Here is a 23221-nt window from a genome sequence, read left to right on the forward strand (position 1 = left end):
TCACTTTCAAAGTGACTTTTTTTTTTTTATAATAATGCAAAACCATATTTAGTCACTCAAGTATTCTTGCTGTTTTTCACTCTTCAGTTAAAATGAAACATAATGAATCCATGATATTAAAAGCAATGAATAGATATGCAGCCTAAAAAAACATTTTTATACCATTGCTGTTTGTAATGAGAATGGTTAGACTCACCAATCACTTTGACCTCATTTTTGTTTTTCAAATACTTTGTTATAAGTTTGTCCTCAGAAACAATCTTCACTTGGAACAAGTGACTCATCAGTGAGCAAATTTCTATAATAAAATAAATATCCATACTCTTCTCAAAAAAACTGTCAACTAATCACATCTGTTCATGGATTACTGTAATTAATTCCAATAATCTTACACATTTTGTTTCTAGATAAATACATCAAATAACACATTCTCTGTTTGTGTTCTTTTATTCATGAAATAACATTCTATTTGCCAAACCTCCTACAAATAAAACATGTGAAAGGTTTGAATTAATGAATTTTTCACAAAGAGACAAGAAAAAAGTGTTCAAAGGCTTCATATTACGAAAAAACAAAACAAACGAAAACACAGTCAAACTATCTTGAAGACAAAAGTTGGATTACTATAGAACAAATCCACAATGAACTAGAATCTTATTTAGTAAGAAAGTAATAGCATTTTTCATCTGTTTTAGCCACAGGAAATTGGAGTTAAGCAGTGGCCTTGTGTGTTTTGAACATTTTGAAGGTATTTTACTTTGAAGCCACAAGATAATTATAGCAAGGTTAAAGGGTAAATGCTACTACTGTATATAGTAATAATGCTACATTCTGGTAACAATCTTATGTTTGGTCATACATTATTTATTATTTTATTTAACAATGACAGGAACTTGCATTCTACTGATAATATCACAAGTAATTAATACACAAAACTACTGACAGACCCCTCTCTCACTTCAACAAAATACTCAAGTATGCATCACATTTTGATACTTCAGTGAGTTGTTCTATAATATTTAGCATTGCAAAGTACATTTTAAAGTTATATCATTTACAAATGGAATATCTGAGCCATAGTGGTTATACCATAAAGCCACTTGTAGCTTTTACAAATTTTAGATGGTGTTCAGCTCAAGTAATACTTTTAATTCTTATGCTGTACCACTAAGTTGAAAGCATTCAAAAACATTTCTAAATCATAATTCTATTTTAGATTAACAATGTTTTTAATGATTTAGTGTGATAACAAAAATTTAAAATCACATGTACTCATAATTGAGAGCTTACAGTTTAAAAAAGAAAGTAATACTAGTAACTTTGAGGAATTAAAAAACAATTTATACAAAAATGAAATGAAATAAACAAAATAAACTAACTTATCAAATATGCAACTAAGCCTGGATTTAAATGCTTATTGTTTCTCTAAGCTTTTGTATTGTATCTTAAATTATGGATTTTAAAATTAAATGGCAATCACTAAGTTTAATAGTGTTGTAAAAGCTGCTAGTTTATTCTTTCTCCTCATCAGTTAGTGAAAAATATAAAACCAGGGCAAAGTATTTGACTTTTTTTTTATCTTCACAAAGAGCTCCATAGTTCCACTTGCCACGAATGTTATATTTTGTTTAAGAAACATTGGCTGCAAAGCCTTTAGCATATTCTATACCTTCTTGAAGAGCATGAAGAATATTTCAGTTAAAATCTTTGTTGTTGCCTAAAGATGGAAGATCATAACTGCTTTCCACAGGCACAAAGTAGATAATATCATTACTGCTAACAGTAATTGTCTGTTTTGATTTTAACTACCAAGGAGAATCACATGTTACACTGGTTAGAGATTCTAAAGATGCAATGTAATTACCTGGAACAAATTCTTACACACTATTTATGTGGTAATACATAGTACCACATGTTTCTTGTTGTCCTGGATTTGGAGCTTGGGCTTCAGCATCAATAAGGTCTCCAAAAGCTACTAGATTACTTACATATTCACTCTGTTCCAACTTTTTTGTTTCACATCAAGTAAATGTTTGACTCAGTCTGGTTACTACATGACAAAGATCAACCATCAGATGCAATGCCTGTGAAGTGAATAAGCAAATACAAGTTTATTTATAACCTTAAAAAAAAAATAAACACATGCACCATGCTATCACTCTATTTTAATTGTAACACTGCTGCTCTTAGTCTGTGGCAATATTATTAAATACAAAATTCTAAAATCAAACTAACTACTAATTAGAAAATTACTGATGATAAATACACTTTATAAGAATGATGTTCCTGGTTCAAAACAACATGTTTTAAGCACACCAGAGGCATAAAAATACCCTGAAATGGGGAATTGGCAGTTATATGGTTGAATGAAATCACTTTAATTCCAATTTCCTCTACCATCAATTTTCATAACTTGATTTTATGATGTTAAAAAGCTCATAAACTTTTGGCTGCAAAAAATCTCAGTAAATTACAAGTCTGTGTTTTGTTACTTTGTTAACAATACAAAAATACCTGTCCAGTTCTCTCACAACAGTTTTTGAATAAGATAATTTTCTTCATTACCTCAACTGTGTAGATAATTCCATTGTTCTAGTTTGACCTGGGGCATAGTTTAGAACTCCAAGTTTTTTCTATTTTCAAGGAGAACAATGAAGTTGTTTGACATTTAAGTGTTAAACAATCTTAATATCTCATTTTTGGGACAACCTTTACTGTATTCCTTCAGTTTATAAGAAGAGGCATTGCACTATAAATTGTTTAAGAATTCACTATGAACTAAGTATAAAGGTGTTAATTTGAAAGTAAATATATAAAAAAAAAAAGAGCTAAAATACTGATTTTTTGTATCTTACACTGATATATCATTTTCAGGGTTCACTCAAATTATATTTTATAATGCCCATGTTACAACATATTTAGTTTCATATGAATAATACAACTAAAATTTCCAATACTGAAAAGTTAGGATATAAAACAAAACAAAACAAAACTTTTCTATTTGCTGAGATATTATAATATTTATTGAATACAACATACTGGCTCTGCCCACCACTTCATCATTTGACAAAACTTTATCTATGCCTGCTGTTTTAATACCTATGAGTTTATAACCAATAGAAAGCTCTACATTTCCTTTATGTACTTCTGTTAGTCTTTCTAAGTTACTTACCAGAGAAAAGCACTTGTATTGTTGGAGAGTCTGAATTATTATGAATAATACTGTTTCAAAAAAACAGAAATTAGATTTTTTAAACCTAAATATAGCATAGTTAGGAAGCTGGTAAGTTATGATAGATTTTTGGTGTTGGCATACTCACTTATAATTTTTTTTACAGAATTCAAACATGCATATACAAGGTCTACAAACCTTTTTTTTTTTAATGCATCCACGTGTATTTGGACAAGGCTAATATTAAAGGTTAGCAAGTACAAATCGCAAGTGTAAGAGAGAACTTCAAAACATCATAAATAGTGTAGATCATTATCACCTAAATAATTTTTATTTACTCTTCAATGTTTTAAGAAAAATAATTAAAAGTTAAATATTTATTTGTAATTAGTAATAATAATATATATGTATACACATACATATATAATGTATGGTGACTAAAAACCTCACTGTTCCTTACAAATTATTGGAAACTAAGCATTTATTGGTTATTGTGCAAGCATGGGAAAATAAAAAACAGGAATATTATAAGCATTTTTTCACCTTACCACAACTCAATACTGGCCATAAAAGTTTGCTGGATAGGACAACTTTTTACAAAGCCCTATCAAAAATATTTTCTGTCACTTTTATACAGTACTTGCAATAATTCTTGTTGTAACTAAAGTACTGTGTAAACAAAGTGATAAATCCTACCTCACTCTGTTTTCAGAGCCAGGAGTTGAATATATTCAGTAGGAAACGTCCACTTATTGACTGACGTTTAAATACCTACCAAATTTATTGAACTGGCCTAGTCTTTCTATGAAGCCATAGTATAAGCATTTTATACCATAGAGAATTCTCATCATTATTATATGGTCAACAAGATGGTAAAATTCTATCCAAAATTTGTTTCAACAATTATGGGAATTATGTTGAAAAACTTGTTTGATACTGATAGGATTAAAATACTCAAAGTATGTTAATACAAGAACAGGCAGGAATGGTGATTCATTACTTTATATTTAGCAGGTTTCTACTTCAACCATTAACAGTAAAGTAAACAGGAAATATCTGTAAAAAGATTAGAAGAAACCCTCAGGAGGTTTATTATGGGACTTTGTTGTCCCTACCAAAAAGGACAAAGAGAACTATTAATTTTATTTTCTCAAATACTACAGTAAAATAACTACAGAAAATAAGTGTTAAAAGGTGAGAAGTGTAAACTCTGACCATAAGTACTTCGAAATTTTGTGACCAGAACTAACAATACTGTATATTTTATTTCACATTTGCAACCTTTGTTTTCCTTATACAATGATTACATAATTACAACCTGGAGAATTAAGTATAGTATTAAAGAAAATAACAAAATATTAAGCCTTACTGAAAATAAAAATGTTTGATATTTAATCATGAGATTTTTTTATTTTTCTTTTATTTTCACTATTTATTATTATAAAAGTAACTAATATATAAAAGAAACTTATTAGATAAGACAGTGAAACAAAAATATTCATGTGGTGCACGTGTCACAAGATTGTAAATTATGCTATTTAATATGATAATGAGCTGCAAGTGCATCCCATAATTTTCAATATGTGTTGGGGTAGTTTTAGTCAGACACAGTTCAAAAATTAATAAATGTAAATAGGTGTATACTGTATCAAATTTAAGCTATTTAGAATAAACAGCTGTGGCTTTTTGTTACAATTTATTCTTGAGCAAAAAAAAAAAAAAAATTAATTTAGATTAATTTCTTAATATCCATAATGGTTACAAGGTTGGTCAAATTGATCAACACCATAAAGAGTTAACACTGACAAAATAACAGATAAAATATAGTTTTATTCAAACAAGCACCCGATGATTATTTAAGAGGATACAGAGATAACACAAAAGAGACTTAACAAATTTCAGATAGCGAAAAGTATTTTCAATCTTAAAATTAAAATTATTTTGCACATTCTGAGAGAAAAAAATCACAAGAAAATCTTTAATAAAAAAATCTTAAACTTAATTTCAAAAAGGTGCTATTTTGCATATGAAAGCCTTGTAATGTTTATTAATAATCTGCACAATTTTGTAAAGATACGTGTATATTATCAAAATTTAGAGCACAATTACTTTTGTGGATACTTTCATGATTTTTAACTTGTTGGAACTCACCCAGCCTGTATTCATGGGGTTAAACGTTGCTCATGTTACGATGGAACAAATCATAATGATAACCAGTGCATTGACATATAATTATCATTCAAATGAAGTGCATTTAACCGTCAGTAATCATCACTGACAATAAAAGACAGTACTCCTACAATCGATTTACATTTTCACAAATCATTAAAACAAAAACAAATACAAAAGTAACTATGTCAGCCATGATGATCATAGTGTTCTTCTGTAGTAAATGCTAATATAATTGTACATAAACATACAAACACACGCAATAACTGTGGTCTATAAACCTCATATTATTAAGTCAAAGTTTTAATTGGTTAATTATTAACCATCACTGTACATAGAATGTACACATTACAAAGTTTATACATATGAAACAATTAATTTAGATGGAATTAATGAGTCAATGGTACATAAACCACTTTACATGTAATTGATACAGTTCCTGATAAAATCCATATCTAATAAACAATTTCTCTTTAAGAGCAAATTATCAATAAATAATAAATAAAAAAATCACTATTCAACAAACCCAATAAGCAAAGTATTTTCAAAGGGTAAATCTTATTTCAGAAAAGCTTGAGTCAGATTTCATGAATTGTGTTGAATTAGTGTAGAGTTGTTTTTTTTATTAAAAAAATTCAGTTAAATGAACTATTGGACTATCACAGTTTTCTTAAATTTTACTTGCTTGAAAATTCTGGTTATGTGTAACTATCTTAATACATTTAGCATAAATGCCACTTTTTATGAACCAAATCCACTGAAAACTTTCAAAGTTTGTTGCTATTATGCATTACATCCAGTGATTGCCCAATTTATGAACTATGAGTTAAAATGGTTCCCGGTGGCAACATCATTAAAACTTGTTAGTTCAATTACCTTCAAGTGTTATAAATAACAGATTAAAAAAATTAAAACAAATTTCCAAGAGTAAATATGCATATGTGTGTGTGTGTTTTAAAATGTGTTCGAAACTTCAAACAGTTTGATGTGGTAAGTCTTCTGATATGAAGTTAACAAGGTCATTTTGTACACGAATGTTAGTTTCATAACTGTGTGCATTTATAAAATTGTAATTCAACCTTTCATATCTCAGTATTTTTATATCTTTCAAAACTGCCATCATTATACCAGCATCAATATTATACTTTGAAATCAGTTGAATTTATACACTTATAATACAGAAAATTTATCCTGGCAGAGTGAAATAATTTTAATTGTACATTGTAAGTGTAGCTTCAACATAGAATATATATATCCATATATACTATTTTCAAAATAGTACATTCTCAAGTACACTAAAATGATTTCAAGATTTGCAACATACCTGTCAACTCTTTATTTGTACTCATCAAGAATTTCAGTGGCTGAAAACATTCATTGCAATGAACATCATCAGGGAAAGGAATTTTACCAGAAAGTTCCATTTTGTCAGAAACAGGGTCATACAAATACAAGCTTAAGTCTTGACCTCGCTTTGATCTGCACTTGCAGAGAACAGCTAATGAAGTTTCTAAGGCAACAGCTGAAACAATCTTCACATCATGTGGCAGAGCTATGTTACAAACTGACCAGGTATCCTAATAAAGCAATATTAACAATCAGAAAAAATAAAAATACAAAATTTGTTGGATGAAAAAATTTAAACTCCAAGAATCTTTAATTCACAACTTTTTTCTTATCCATCAGTAGAGAATCAATTGTTACATCTTCTTTAAAACATGGCAATATAACAAATAACGAAGTTAAAAATTTTTTTTTTTTACATCCAGTTTTTGCTGTATAGACAAAAAAGCTGTTACTGTTGGTAAATCATCACATAATTTTTAAATAAAGATTTACATTTATAATAGTTTAAACAAATGTTCTTTTGAAGAAATACCATTTGGTAAATTTCAAATTTGTTTTCAAAAGTCTAATAATAAAGATGACGATGATTGACAGTCAGTCCTGTCTGATACTCCTAAACATCCAAAGGACTTGATATAAGGATAAAATATCCAAACTTCTACATTTATGGCTCATGTCTAAATATATATATAGTGACTGTAAAGTCACATACATTGGCAAAACAAAATACCACTTAAACACTACAATCTGTGAACATTTAGGATAATCAAACAGAATCAATCATCCATTAGTTAAACACAACAACTTTGTTTATTTGTTCACATGTAAAATCACAGCTTATGGTTTATCTGTCATTATTATAGGATCTTCAGACATTGAACTTTAGGTTTAAAGAAAGTTTACTCGTTGTTAAGAGTAAGGTGGTCTTTAACTACAAGTTTACAGAGCAAACACTCAACTCTTTTGCAATATATTTTACAATCTGTTTTTCCCTTCCATTTATAATGAGCTACTTACTAATAATACTATAACATTAGTTAATAACTATATCTGTATCACTATTTCAGATGTAGTTGAAGATAGAATATTCCAAAACATTTGAACATTGTAAATAAAATATTTTGTTCTGTCAACTCTCTTCGTCTTTAGTATTAAACATGACATTATAACTTACAGCTTCTCTAAGCAGTTACACAATGTAAAGTGTTCATACATATCTTCAAAGTAATTGTGATATACTTGCTTAATTACATGAGACAACAGCTGTACAAATACACTAAGAAAACAATTTTTAATATATATTATTTATTTCTGGTATAGTGCTTATAAAACACCAAATTAGATAGTCATGATTATTACGCTGTCTTATGCCATGAATGTGATGACTTTTATACTGACTGGCCAAAACCTATTTATGTTTAGCGTTTCAATTACTATGCAGAATGTCTATTTAAAGTGTAAACATAACTGAAAAGTATAACACAGATAAAAATTAGTGATTGTTTAAAACTACTCAAAAGTTTTAATGACATTGTTAATAGCTCTACAGATATTCAAAATATGTAAGCTGTTAGTTTCACTAGTGAAATTACTGAAAGTGACATTTTTGCAACATAATTTGTATACCTTATACATATGCACCCTATTAAAAAAAAAAAAAAATTCTACATTATGACATCTTTCATATGTAGTATAATACACTTTTACACAGTAAAATTTACAACATAATCAAAGCAAGGCTTCATTATCAAAGAACATATCAAAAAATACCTTTAAAAATGTTTTTACAAGTCTATTAGCATTTAGTAACTTTGTCAATTTTTTGACATAAAAATATACCAATGGAGTATATTTCTGAATCATTTTCCTTCATTCACCTAACCCAGTTGTTGAAAGAAGAAAAGAGAAAAAAACCAAAAATAAAAAATACCTTAAAATTTAATTTTTTTTGCATATTTTGTTACTGCTTACAAAAATGACTTATCAGAACTGTGAATAATTTGATTTCACCAAACCAGAAACTAAAAAACACAGTTACAATTTTTCTGGAACAAAATCAACCAAATTATATAAAAGGGTAAATTTACCGTTGTAATATTATAATTAAGGTAAGTATCAACTACGTTACACAAAAGATGGAAATATACCGTTGTAATATTATATCGTTGGCCACAACAACCTTCGTTATGTTTCGTAAATTCATGAGCAAAGTCAAAAATGTGTCTATTATATATCCGTTTTTCTTCTCCAATAATATAGATGTAGTTGTTTGATACCACAAGGACTGCATCAAGTATTTTCTTAGGAGAATCAGGCAGCCGACAAAACCGTCTATTTAACAAGTTATATCTGAGTATGTTCACATGGGACTGGTTTTTGAACTGTTTATGACATACCATATAAAGACTGTCTGAAACGATATTTATAAATCTCCATTTATTAGATGCATTTTAATAAACACATTGTCATACATCCATGTTACACCATATGACAAAAAAATAAAAAATCTTTGGTATAAATAAGCAAATTTTATACATCTAGCTTAACCAATTTTCAAATGCCAACTGTTTCACAACAATCGTGATTTTCAAACTTAAAATAAAATGTGTTCATTCAATTGCACAAGTGACACACATGCACTTTAAGGATGGACTGATACTGCACGTTTATACTTTAAATATTGAAAAAAGCTACAAAAATTTGTGGATTCAAGCAAATATAAACTAACAAGTTACAACTGCTTACCATCTACTCCAACTACTGGCATATTGGCATTGCTGTAAAAGCAATCTCCTAGTGTATACCATTCATCCGTAGCAGGATTATATACTTGAATGGGACGAACTGGTATTTCTACACTTCTATAATAAGGATACAAAACTCTTTTTTTTCTCTTTGTTATAGTTCCTCCAATAACATAGATCTTACCATTTAACAAACAAGCATTGATGTCATACTTTTGTGTTGGAAGCGGTGCCTTATTTTTCCATTCCTGGCATTCTAAACTGTATGCAAAATTCCTCCCTTCACTAAATACATATATTTCCTTTTCAAATAGGACAGCATTATCTAAATGATTTAGGGACAGTGCACTCTGCAAGTTATACCAACCACCACTGTTGGCATCAAATGCTGTTATATTTGTGTTATCAAAATTGTCTATGTGTAATACAAACAGAAATAAGCCTAACTCTTTCAATACAGATTTTTTTGAAATATGATTTTTTATTTTTTCTGTGATATAATTTTTTTCATCTTTAGTGAATGGTGATTGATCTACAAGTTGCTTTATGTTCCTATTAGTTATCCTAGCAAGTTTTATATGATTAAGAAAAGACTCCAAGAGAGAAATGCGTTGACAGGCATCATGAGCTATCCATTTTAAAACCACTTCTAAAATATCCATTTCTGAGTTAACTGTAAGATCTTCATCTTGAATAACAACTAGTAACAGTTCATAAGAGCATTCAACAAAATATTTATTTGTCATAGCATTCATGACGTTTGCTTTAATATAAAGCAATATTGTCTTTTGGAGGTCTTCCAGGTTGTATTTCACTGCTAAGCTGTAGTATTCTGAAAAAACAACAAAGAAAACAAAACAGTCACAAAAAATAGTATACAACACCAAAATTTGTTAGAACTCACTCAGATCTGAAAATAAACATCCATGTATTTTACTTGTATATCATCAGCAGTTAGTTGCAATTTCACTGTTTTTCTACGTACACTAATATACCATATTAACTATACAATCTAAGGCTACTAAAACTACATATTGAAAGCATAATTGAAAAATACATACAAAGAGTTTGTTAAATAAGGAAATCAGCATTATCTGGCCATGTCAAAAATCTTTGGTACTGACAAAAGGTGTTAATTACTTAACACTGCTGATGTGATGCACCAAACAAGATACTTCAGAAGTTCACCTTTCTGTTTTACCTGTATTATGATGCAGTATTTAACCTATCTGATATCAGTGCTCTATATTTACATGAACCAAAAAATTCACTACACACGATTGGAAAAATACACATGCCTAAGGACTATTTAGATTCCCAGAAGTCAACAGGTTTTAAGGTGCTCTTAAATGAAATGTGAGGTGCTCTTTGACCAAAAGAGTATATTCAAATGAAGCTAACATTTTGCTTCAGCATGTTTCTAAATTGTCTACTAAAGGCTAAAACTAAAGAGAGAAAAAATACATTTCAAATAAAAAGGCAATCCTTCTCAAACTTATAATTAACAGTGACACTTTTTACCTTTCTGAAAACTAATGAACATTTACACTCACTTTGATTCTACACAGAATAAATACAAATTACTGATTAATGCTGGTAAATACAATACTTACAAAAATAAAAAGTACTGTAATGAATGCAAAATTTAAAAGTTGCATATGATAAAGCTACATTTTTTTGCAATAACTTACATGAATTATAAAAACTAAATTTATCCATTTTTGCAGATTGCACCACTGCTTACAGACACAGCATCTTACGAATCATTTATTTAAGAGTTATGAACAGCTTCTCCATTGAGATACATACAGCTAGTAGTACATACCAGATCTTTCATCACTACACATAGAGTTCAGCAAATTAACTGATTACCTGAGTAACTTACATCAATTAACGTCACAAAAATGATCAATCAACTGAAATTATGATTTCTGATTATTTATTGCTTTCAAGTGTTGAGTCAAGTGTGGATTTGCCTTTTTATACATTGTTTTATGCTTTTAGGATAAAAGTAGGTAACTGTATTCTTTTATGTTATGTGAGCAAGTGCAGATCTACAAGAATAGATCAGGACTGCCAATCCATTTTCCTCCAGAAATTAACAACTGTATTCTTTAATGGTATATAAGTAGACATAGATCTGGTGAGGGCTAAGGAGCATGATCCTTCCACATTTTTTTAAGGAATTAGTAACTTCAGGTTGTATATGCAGGTATGGATGTAGAAGTGATGGTCTAGAAAACATGAATCTCATCCACTCATTTTTTTTGTCATAAATTTATAATTTTATTACTAAATGTATCAGAAGTCATAAATCTCTGAAGATGGGCCCAGACCTCCATTTCTTCAGTAATTAATAGCACTATGTAACACAATTTTTACTTTATCATATTCCTGGGCAGAAAGTGTTATTTCCCAATTGCTTATGCCTAATGTAAATGGAAAAGACCTATTTTTCTCTTCCAACTTTGCTTTTGTGACTTGGGTAATGAAATTTTCAAATTTATCCATTTTCCAAAACATTCCAGAGGTCTTGGTCTAACAAAGTCGAATGCCAAGCTTTTGACATCTAGGCTCAAGGAGTAGGATTTGTTAGATGAAAGTGTGCAAGTTGCAAGTCAGAGGAAGCGTCATCAACATTTTTCAAGCTTCTTTACTCGTCAAGATTGGCTCTGCTTCTGCCACAATGTATCCAGTCTGTGCAAGGCAATTAGAATTGCCTGTCACCTGAACGAGTGGTGCCTCTTCATCGATAGCTCATACAGAAGCCTCAAAGCTGTGCTGTTCCATAACAGGAATAAGTATCCATCTCTTCCCCTGGTTCATTTGGTACACCACAAAGAGGAATACAACAGCATCAAGACCTTGCTAGAAGCCTTGAAGTATACTGAGTATGACTGGGAGGTTATTGGAGACTTCAAAGTGGTGGCATTCCTGATGGATCTCCAAGTAGGCTTACACCATGTTTCCCTGTTATCTTTGCCTTTGGGACAGCAGAGACACCGCAGCACACTACAACAGGAAGCACTGGCCACAACAGACCGAGTTCTCTGTGGGGAGGCACAATGTCAAGTGTGAACCACTAATGAACCTCCAGAAGGTGTTGTTCCAACCATTGCACATAAAATTGGGGCTTATGAAATCATTTGTTACAGCTCTAGATAAGAAGTCTACAGCCTTCAAGTACCTTCGAGACTTCTTCCCTAAGCTGTCTGAAACAAAAGTCAAAGCTGGTGTCTTCATTGGACCACAAATAAAGAAGATCCCGGAGTGCCCAGAATTCTCCAAGAAGCTCAGTAGGAAGGGAAAAAAATTTGGGAAGCTTTATTGCAGTGGTTTGGGACTTTTTGGGCAACCACAAGGCCGAAAATTAGGTGGAACTGGTTGAGGCTTGGTGAAGAACTACGGCAAAATGGGCTGCAGGATGTCCCTGAAAATCCATATTCTTAATGCTCATCTTGATAAATTCAAGGAGAACATGGGAGATGCTCAGAGGAACAAGGCGAGCACTTCCATCAAGATCTACTGGAATTTGAAGGAGCGTATGACGAAAACACGATGATAGAGTATATTTGGGAGCTGAGATATGAAAGTAATTTACATTACAGTTGCAAGTCTCGAAAAACTATTCACTTGTAAACATTTTTGTACAACACTGGTATAAATACATGTAAATCTCAATTTGTATGTTGTTTTATTCAGACTTTATGTAAACGAAAATGTGCAAATTTGTCTGTTTTTTACACAGAAAATAGGTTAATTTATATATTTCATTATCCAGGTCACTAAAGCAAAGTTTGAAGGGAATAATGGCCATTTTCTGTACTTTTACAACATAAGCAATTAAGAAATAACACAAAGTATCCAGGAACAAAATTTGTGATATGCAGTGTAGTTATTCTTTTAAATATAAGCAGACACAAATCTTGGAAAGAAGTACAAGAGGGCCAAATCCCTCTACCTGTTTTTTTCAGAAATTAATAACTGAATTATTTAACACTGTATTAGTATGTGCACATCTGTAAAGAAAACAAAGTACTTGTCAATTTTTTAAAATGTTTTTTCAACTTATCCCAAAGAATAAATATTTTTGTTAAAAAACTATTATTCCCTTGTGAATATGTTATCCATTTCTTGACTTTCAACCATTTGAGTTTTAGTGCATACTTTAGCTCAAACTTTCTTATGGTGCCATGTCAAGTGATTTGATAATTTACTAATAAAACATAGCTTGGACAACAGTTTTAAAGAAAGGTTAAGTATAACTGGATTGAGTACAAATTAGACTAGCACATAAATGTACAATAAATATTTGCTGTCTTTTAAAAGTTTCTCTAAGTACTTGCAGCTCTATTCATTTGTGAAAATACTTGTATGTGTTAAGTTTGAAAGCCACAGAAATTTTCTTCAATGTCAGGATATCAGTTAAGCTAATGTGAGCTTTTAAAGTTTAGAGATGGGTTAAATAAGTAACAAAGAAATGTTTATTAGAAGTTTAACAGACTGACAAATGTACAATATTTGGAGAAGGTTTTGTAATCCCCAAATACAAGTAGTTTCTCTAGACAAAAGAATATATATATGCAGTATGAAACAAGGAAGTTACAAATGTAGATTGTTTACGTACTAATAAAAATATTTTGTTGATGTTTGGTTCTTTGTTTAAAATTATGGTGTTTCCATTTATTTTTAGCAGAAACTATAGTTTTACTAAGTTGCACAGTTTACAAAAATGTTTTTGCTTTTTTCTATGAACTAAAACATCATCAAATTAAGTAAGTTTTCTGTTTAATGAGTACAGAAAGAAACTACAAAATATTCTGATTACTCGGATATTTATATGCTTAACAAGCAATGTACATAAATAAACTGGCTAACTGATGATGATAAAAAGTTTTAATTATTTAACCATCAATTTACTTGATTTACCAAAGATAGCATGGGATTACTAATTATTTCAAGTACAAACATAATGGTGATAATAAGGTTGTATTTAGTCAACATCAGCAATTTATTTACCAAGTAGGAAATGTCAAGATTACCATAAAAAATATGGCAACATATTCTGTTAAACAAAAATTTTTTTTTGCAAAATGCACAAACAGTAACCTTCAGAAGAGGGCTATAATACAAAAGCAAGGTTAATTAGCAAACTACTTAAAAACACCAATAAAACAATATGAATGAACATGGGAGAATTAATATCATGTCACAAAAATGCAGGTGTTGAAAAAGTTGTCAAGGTAGCTCATACTCATTTCTTTCTCTCCTATGACTGGGGTGGGGGTCACCCCTCATAAAAATTAAAACAATACAGCAATTAATTGCACTAATTATTGCTGGTGTTCATTATGCAGTTCACATAAAACATGAGTGATGTCATCCATTGTTTTAGATTGAGTGTTGTTACAAAAAGTATTGTTGGTGTGATGCAATATAGACATAAAAACAAGTCAGTAATTTGATGATTGAAATTAGCCTTTATAATATCGGTGAACAAGTTTCATAAGTTTATGCTTAGTCTACTTTCACATTTAATGAACACAACACAGTCAAGTTTTTCCAATTTTAAGACTTAAGGTTTTATGGGATACAATTTTAAATGTAATTGTCTCCCCTTCATGGTCATTTTCATTTGAAGCGTGTGGTAACACACAAATCTAATGATATATGCCATATGCCACATGTGAAAAAGGCCATATCCAGTAACACATTACATTACAATTTTCAATACTTCAATTAGTTGTGATAATTTGTAAATCAAACAGGTAAGATGGCAGCTGAAGGTAATAAACTCAAATTGAAAATGTTTGAAGGTTACATGAAATTGGAGATTATTGGATGCAAAACAGTATAAATAGAAAGAAAAGTATATGTGACAATTCTGACAAGGATCTTAAAGGAAACGAAACTTAAATACAATTTTGAATATAATAGCATATGTAGCTTCTTCATTTTTACAGTTTTGATACAAGTTACAACTGCTTATATAATACATATATATGTAATGTTAAAGGATAAACATTTTCTTGTAACTTTCATGTCATAATGTATTATTTTAAGGATTGCATGACTCACCTTTACAAGTTCATTTATCAGTGTGAATTATCTGAACTAGATAATTTTTTAAAGTTAAAAAATTAATAATTTATGCCATATGTATCACTAAACAAATTTGTTTTCCTTCCAACCATACTATCTCATGTATTATTAAAAAAAATTATTTTCATAGCCCTATTTTTCAATTGTCTATTACTATCAGAATTTATAGCATGCCTCCTATGGTTTGCATTCCCTGAGTGCATATACTTTTGACACTTTATAACTTTGTGACTGAGATCCACCTAAACGTGACATGGAAGTATACATTTTTTTTCAATAAATTAAATTTATACTCATGTTATGAACTATCTGAAGTCTGTTATAATCCTGGTTTGGTTACATCATAATACAATATTCTTCATTCTCAGTTATGTCAGTTCTACTTTGGTCTATTTAACTAATTCTATCCTGATGAAGTGTATATCAAGATTTAATTTTATTATTAATCCTAAATCCTCATTTCATGTGCTCCATTTTGATGTACAGATGAGAATAACCCATTATGTATAAGGCTGGTCACAATAATAGAATGTCATAACCCAAACCAGTCTACTCCCACAGCATCCACGGACATCACTGGTGTTCAACATTACAAAATCTTCAGAAATGCAAACATGAAAATGGACAGACCAATAGAATCAGAGCTGAATCTTATTAAACCAAGTACACGTTTCATGAGGTTTTATATGTGTTCTAAACAATATATAAAGGTGTCGCAATTAAAAGAAAGAATGTTTTTTAATTGACTTACAAGAACAAAACAAGTTATTTTCTTTGTTTTTCTTTTGCTTTTGATTTCTTTTAAAGTTTTCGTTCAAATAAAGTATTATATTGAACAGGTACTTCTTTTAGTCCAGATTGTTCACAACTTTCTGCTGACATGAAATAGTCTTCTACTTTATTAGGACCAATACTGATGCTTTCATATTGGGAGACATTTTGGACAGCTTTGAACATCTGTTGGAAGAAAGTGGTTATGATATTGCCTGAACCCATTAACTTCTCTAAAAGTATTTTCAGCAACTGAAACAATGAGAAACATTTCCCCACCAGAGGCAAGACTAAGTTTACCATAGCATGTATATATTGGTGCCTTGATGATATATCTGAAGCTTCATGCCACATCTTGGTCAGACCACTATATAATGTGTAATGCGTCAATTTCTTTACTGCATGCACACACACACACACACACACACACACACAGTTAGACCAAATTTCAAATCTATATGTAATTAATTTGTCTCTGATGTCAATGAATAAGAAAAAACATGCCCGTTGTACAATTTTTAAAAAATAATCCTGTAATTTTATTCCGTGATAAGTAGTCACAGAGCAGATTATATATAAAAGTTTAAGACTACGTTGCATTGTGACTTTAAAAATTTTAAGATTACAAATTACATATCAAATGTTTATTTCGTACTTCAGAAATATCCATGAGTTGATATCTTTAACAATAAAGTACACAAATAATATTTTCTATATGGCCTAAATTGTCATCCTATAAGCAAATAGTGAAAATTTAATATTCTTCTATTTCCAAGTTTGAAAAAAATTATTATTCACATTAAAATATTCTTAACTTCTAAGCAGTTAAAAGATAATCCCTAAATTGTGTATGTTTTTCCCATGTATATATATATTTCAACTTTTAAAATTATCAAAGTTTTGAAATTTAAAAATTCTCAGTCTTCACTCACCCTTCTTTCTCACTCCCTTCTGGATATCCCACTTTACACATTAACTTTAAGACTAATATTTCTATGGTACTTAACTAGTTAGAAGTATAAAATACAAAAACAAACAAAGAAAACTTTAAATTTGAAACTCCTACCCTCTTGACTTGTTGATATCAATGAACGTGTTAAACTGTAAACCCATTACAGCAGTCCCTCCCATATTATCATGCATTCCAAGAAATATTCATTCATACTTGTTTAAAAGAGCACATTGTAGTATACGCAAACCTTAAGATCACGTGTTGTTTAGCATTGTATTAATGATTGTAGCTTGTAAGAAAAGCTTGTTGTGTGTGTGTATGTGTTGTGTAAAGTCATTGCTTCTAGCAGTAATGAAATTCTTTAAACCCACTTACAACTTAATTAGAAAGCCATATAAATCACAGTAGTTTTGGGACATTCTATTTTAATGTTTGACATATTTTTTGAGTTACAAAAACACTACATGACTTTTTTTGGACAACAAACACAGTAAGACAAAAGTAAGATTACTGAAGCTAACTTATGTAAGAAAACAAAATATAACTCTGTGAGAAAAACAAAAAAGTTCTTACTGTTACTAAATGAGTATAACCTGACTGTATACAGCCTAAGCTGTACTAAAAATATTCAAGGGTGATTAATTGCTTTTCATGCAGAGAAAGTCTGAAGAACAGCGATAAAAACTAAAAAATTAAGAGAAGATCAATCTGATGTGTTTTGACATTGAGGCTGCTGGGATAAAAAAAACTAATTACCTATTATTATCTGAAGTAATACTGAAAAAAATACTAATTATTTATTTTATTCCATATTTATCAACTTTTACTTTCACTGTATGTTGATCAAATTGGTACAGTTAGTGTTCCAGTATTAGGTTAGAGAAGAAATACAGTTTTACAAAAACAAAGAACTTTTTGATATTCATTTGGGAAATTTTAGAGTTTGTGCAAATATGATACAGAAACTGTAAAACAGAAATAAATATTTTCATTATTAACAGAAAAATTATCTTTAACTCACATTAACTCTTCAAAGGCTTTATAGAACCTTCTGTGAAATACTTTAATGAAATTTTTTTTTGTTCAATACACTTGAAATTTTGTGAAGATAAAATCAGTACATTTAGATTTAGACTATGCACAGTTTCATCATTACCTAGTAGTTACAAAGTTGGTAAATTATAAGAGTCCTTTCAGATGGCTAAATAAAAAATATCAAAGATAAATACAAAAACTTTATACATGGATTAATAAACAAATTGAGACACAAATCAGACTAACTTTTGAAATGTGATTTGTTAAGTTAATCGAACACTAGCAGTAAATACTGGTGTAAGTGAAGCAGCTAAAATGTTTTCTTTATTGTCAACAAAACTAGCAACTAGGGTTACATTGGAAATAGCCAGTAACTTTTGTATACAACACTGTACACAGATGTATTCTAATTAAAATACTTTCTACTTCTAATGTTTCAGCCCTTTTACCCATGGTAAAATGCAGTGGTTATGAAGGTTCTCGTAAGAGAACAGAAAGCTTTCAAACAAAAGTATTTTAAAGAAAATAATGGTTTGTGTAAAATTATACATATTAAATTACTTATGTTACAAGTCTTATCAAAACTTCTGTACCACATTTTCTGATTAAAAATGTATAATGCAAAAATTAGGTATTAAAAATTCAAAGCACTTTACATGACAATTAATGTTTCCCTATTTTGTAAGCCATAAGGATATCAAATATGGTTCACAAAAAGATATTAAAAATTAATAAAATTTAACATTTTCCTCAGCTGAAAATGCATTTCCAACAGACACTAACTTCTACTCACAAAAAACTTTGACTTGTACTGCCATTTATCTGCACAAATGTTTGCTCACCACTAACCTTGATGTTCTCACTTACCCTCACATACATGAACATGAGATATCTGCATATTAACATGCAAAGAATTATGCACAAATCTTCCACTAATAGGAGTAAAATACTAACAATATAATAACTAGTGCCCTCTATAATCTTGTAGCTGTTCATTACTTCAAGATCAGCCACCTCACAAAAACCACACAAAAAGTGCAGAGGATGGGTGGGAAATGTGAGTGGAAGTAAGTATCTATCAGAAACACATTTTCAGTTTAAGAAAATGTTAACTTCCAATACAATATCTTACCCCCCCCCCCTCCTTTCACAAAAAAGATGGAATTCCACACTGAATGGATGGAAGGCCAGTGAGATATGATCACACTTTAGAAAGCACCCAGAAGAAAACCATGGGGTGCAAGACAGGACTAAATACAGTACAATCATGGAAGACTGTACTACTTCTGAAATAGGTATACCCTTCACTTGTTAGCAATGTATTGCCAAAACAAGGAAATAAAAGGTGGGCCCCAAGATATATTACAGAAATAATGGGACTCCTTGATGTAGAGAGACTATGGTGCAAGAGACCATAACTGAGAGTTAAACTGCAACAAACACCTAGTGGACTCTGAAACTGCACACCAGGTTTGTGGTAGAAAGAGAATCCTCTACTTTTCACTTCAAAAACATATACCAGCAGGTAAAAGGAGCTTCAGATACAAGAACCTGTATATCTATGTATGCATCTCCAACTTAACATCAGTTCCACTGGGAATCAACATCTGGCAGGCATACAGAGAACCCAGGTGGGTGTTCATCTCCTGTCCATAACCAAATTTTATTTTTTGTAGGTTCTGGTATTAGAATATCACATTCATTATAAGATATAGTAATCATCTTCCATAGATTGAAACATTTTAATTGTGTAATTAAAAAAATAAATAAAAATTAACACTAGTTTAATTTTATTTACCAAAATAATTTTCTTGCCTCCAGTGAGTTCTTAAGTACTTTTCACATTCACTAACCAGTCCTTGCACTGCAAACATATCTGACACATGCAGAAGCTCCTCTACTGTATCATGATTTACATCTAAGGAACCTGTAATATTAAAATTAAAGCATTTACACAAACTGTAATTAAATTTTATGTAAAGAATTGATGTATGTTTTAGCTAGTAGTTAAATTAAGTAATCAATACAGTCTTATATACTGTGCACTCTACTTTTAATATGCTATACTAAATTAGTACAGTATTCATTCTTCTGCTGTTAGTACAAAAATCTCTAATACTATCACACAATAATATTATTAACATCATTTTTTCAAATTATTTTTTAAAACTTAGAATGCACAATTAAATTAAAAGTGATCATAAAAGTAATTAAAATAGCTTAGCTCCAGCTTTTAAATTATTGTACATATCACAGCCTAGAAGTAAATTAATAGTAAGCAATAAGCTGCGAGAAGACTTAACTACCAGTTTCCACACAAAAAAAATATTTCATGCATAAAGTTATCTTTTTAAGTAGACATACTGACTGAGAAATGACACAACATTTTATCCTCTCAATATGAACATGACTGAACTTCTTATTTCATGATATTCTTACAGTTAATTATCAATGTCTTTTATACAGCCAAATACAGCTACTTATCAGAACTCACTCTTAAAAAAAACAACATGACATTTAACATATTTAAAAACAAAGTATACTACCTAGACTTGTATATCATAGTCAAACATTCAAGTTCAAAGTTTTCAATTAAGTTGGCATACTGAAATAATAAACTTTTCACTTTCAACTACAAATATTTCATGTAAGTAGCATTACAATGTTCATGACACATACAATTTGTTATATGTTACAAGACTTCATAGACAAAGTGCATAAACTCACTAGCATTTCTCATAAACAAGATTTCTCCTATTGAATTTTGAACAACAAATACATTCAATTTCATACTGAACACTATTAATTTTACCCTTTGTTAGTTTTCAACTCTAACTGTACACAGTTTATACTAACTATACAACAGTTCCATCTGTTGTATCACATTAAATCATTAGTTAACTTACATTGGTTTTTGATATTTACTTTGTCAAATGTATCACTGTCACAACTTTAAGTCTTATTATTATTATTTACCTCCCTTGAATCTTACTGAATTTACTTTTTGGCTGTTACTAAAGCTTTCCTTGCTATTTATTGCTTCTCAGTACCAACTTCATGTGTATTGTTAAATGACAGAGGATAATTAACACTCGATTAGTTGTGTTGGATGCACAAAATAATATGTTTAATACAGGCCTCAACAAATCCCAGGCACCAGGTTGCTATGGTGACTAAAATTTCATCATAGCCCCTAGTATTTTATTCATGCATAAGGGTCTCCTAAATGGAACTCAAATTTGGAACTATTTTTGTGTTCTTTGAGTTCAAAACTAAATTTTGTTTCTAGGATTTTAATGGAGAATTCAGCACATTTTCATACTTTTTCAGGAAGTGCTGCATGTGCAAAACATGTCACTAATCTCATGCTACTTGTTTTTTTTCTTTCTTTTAATTTAACCAATCAGTGCACATGTTTAGTCTCATGTGGGACCAGCAGTAGTTAGTTCAGGCAGTACTGTCAAGAGGTTGTTGGTATCGTGTGATCATCAGCATGCACTCATTGCTGCAAAAGTAAATAAATACAGCCCCTATATCACAGTACAACCAACAGTGAAGTTAGATTAGGCACACCAAAAGGCCTGGGTTTAATGTTTTCCAGTGCTGTACTGATGGTTAGATTAGACCTATTCTGAAACAACCCACTTGGCTTAGTAATATTCCAGTAATTATTTTTATTTTACCTTCAATTCATTGCAAGAATCCTCCCAAGTTATACTTTAGTTTACAATTTTAATAATTCCACATATTGAAGTTTAACTACAATATATGTCATATAATAAAGTTTAATAATGAACCCTCTTTAATTTTTTGAGTAAAAATTGTATGTCTGATACAATAATCACACAAATGACTCAAAATATATTCCATAACTTTCCTATATTGGAACTGTCTCCTAAGTCTGAAAATATCTGTCAAAGCCTGGTTTAATATATTGTTTTTCTTTTTATTAAATTTAAATTGTTTAGAATTTATCTGTAGCATCAATATTCATCTTCTGCATGATTCTGCTTCATCATATTAGATATTCTTTTGTACCTTCATAAACACTGATGTTTTTGGCTGTACTACTAGACCTTTCCTACTATTTGACACTTACACCTAAACAGTGACATATTATCTCATCTAAAATTATTGTTGGAGAAGATGTCTAATGGATTTTTTGGTCATAAGACACTGCTGGAAATAATTGTGGAAAGGTTTGCATATACACAGTTACAATGATGTTATGTTGTTCAATGAACATTAAACCTATTATATTTCTATCATAGATAGATTTGCATTGCTAGCTTAGTACATCAATTTAGAACTAACCTAAATTTTCCAAGATGGCTGAACCTCAAGAGATATTATTGAATTCATGGCAAAAAAATATCATTAACAATGAAGATATCCAATTTATGAAGGAATGCATTATATTCAAATTTGTTATAAGTAAGAAAAGTTAATTTAATTAGATATACTTGTTACCATGATCACCTTTATTTTTAATATAAGACAGCTTTTCTTGATTGAAAGTTACATTAATTAAACAACTTCAGCAAATAGTTTTCACTGCACCCACTAACTGGCAACAGCATTCATTCATTCAACATCAAACAGTTAAAAACATTATATATTGTTTCTGTAGCCAAAACTAGATCTACAGGAGTAGTTTAACAGCTTCTAGAAAATTTTTATTCCACTATTTTTAGATAAGAGAAACCTGCAGTCAATCATGAAGTTTGCAAATTCAGTCATCTAAGTAGCTGTGAAGCACAATAGAAATTTTTCAGTATGAATACTTGCATAACTGGGTAGTATTTCTTACCAATAAAAAAACCATAATAAAACTTAAAACACTTTCAATCATACTTTTTATGACAAAATACACAGATCCAATGCTACCAGATGATTGAGCACAGGAACAAATAAAAGAAACTCAAAAAT

The 23221-nt window shown here is 30.0% G+C and overlaps 1 protein-coding gene across 3 annotated transcripts in view; it reads right to left on the reverse strand.

The window, feature by feature from the left end:
• Positions 1-431: 431 nt before the first annotated feature.
• LOC143228202 (kelch-like protein 28) overlaps positions 432-23221 on the reverse strand; it is a 30160-nt gene continuing 7370 nt past the window's right edge. For all 3 annotated transcript variants that reach the window (XM_076459511.1, XM_076459520.1, XM_076459517.1), the window contains 5 exons: positions 20091-20219; positions 9434-10264; positions 8836-9098; positions 6666-6918; positions 432-2084 (listed from right to left, as the gene is read on the reverse strand). In XM_076459511.1, the coding sequence (XP_076315626.1) occupies positions 2065-2084; positions 6666-6918; positions 8836-9098; positions 9434-10264; positions 20091-20219 (1496 nt within the window). In that variant the 3' untranslated portion in view covers positions 432-2064. The remainder of the gene's footprint in view (positions 2085-6665; positions 6919-8835; positions 9099-9433; positions 10265-20090; positions 20220-23221) is intronic.

Source organism: Tachypleus tridentatus, chromosome 1, assembly GCF_004210375.1.
Source record: "Tachypleus tridentatus isolate NWPU-2018 chromosome 1, ASM421037v1, whole genome shotgun sequence".
NCBI classification, from domain to species: domain Eukaryota; kingdom Metazoa; phylum Arthropoda; class Merostomata; order Xiphosura; family Limulidae; genus Tachypleus; species Tachypleus tridentatus.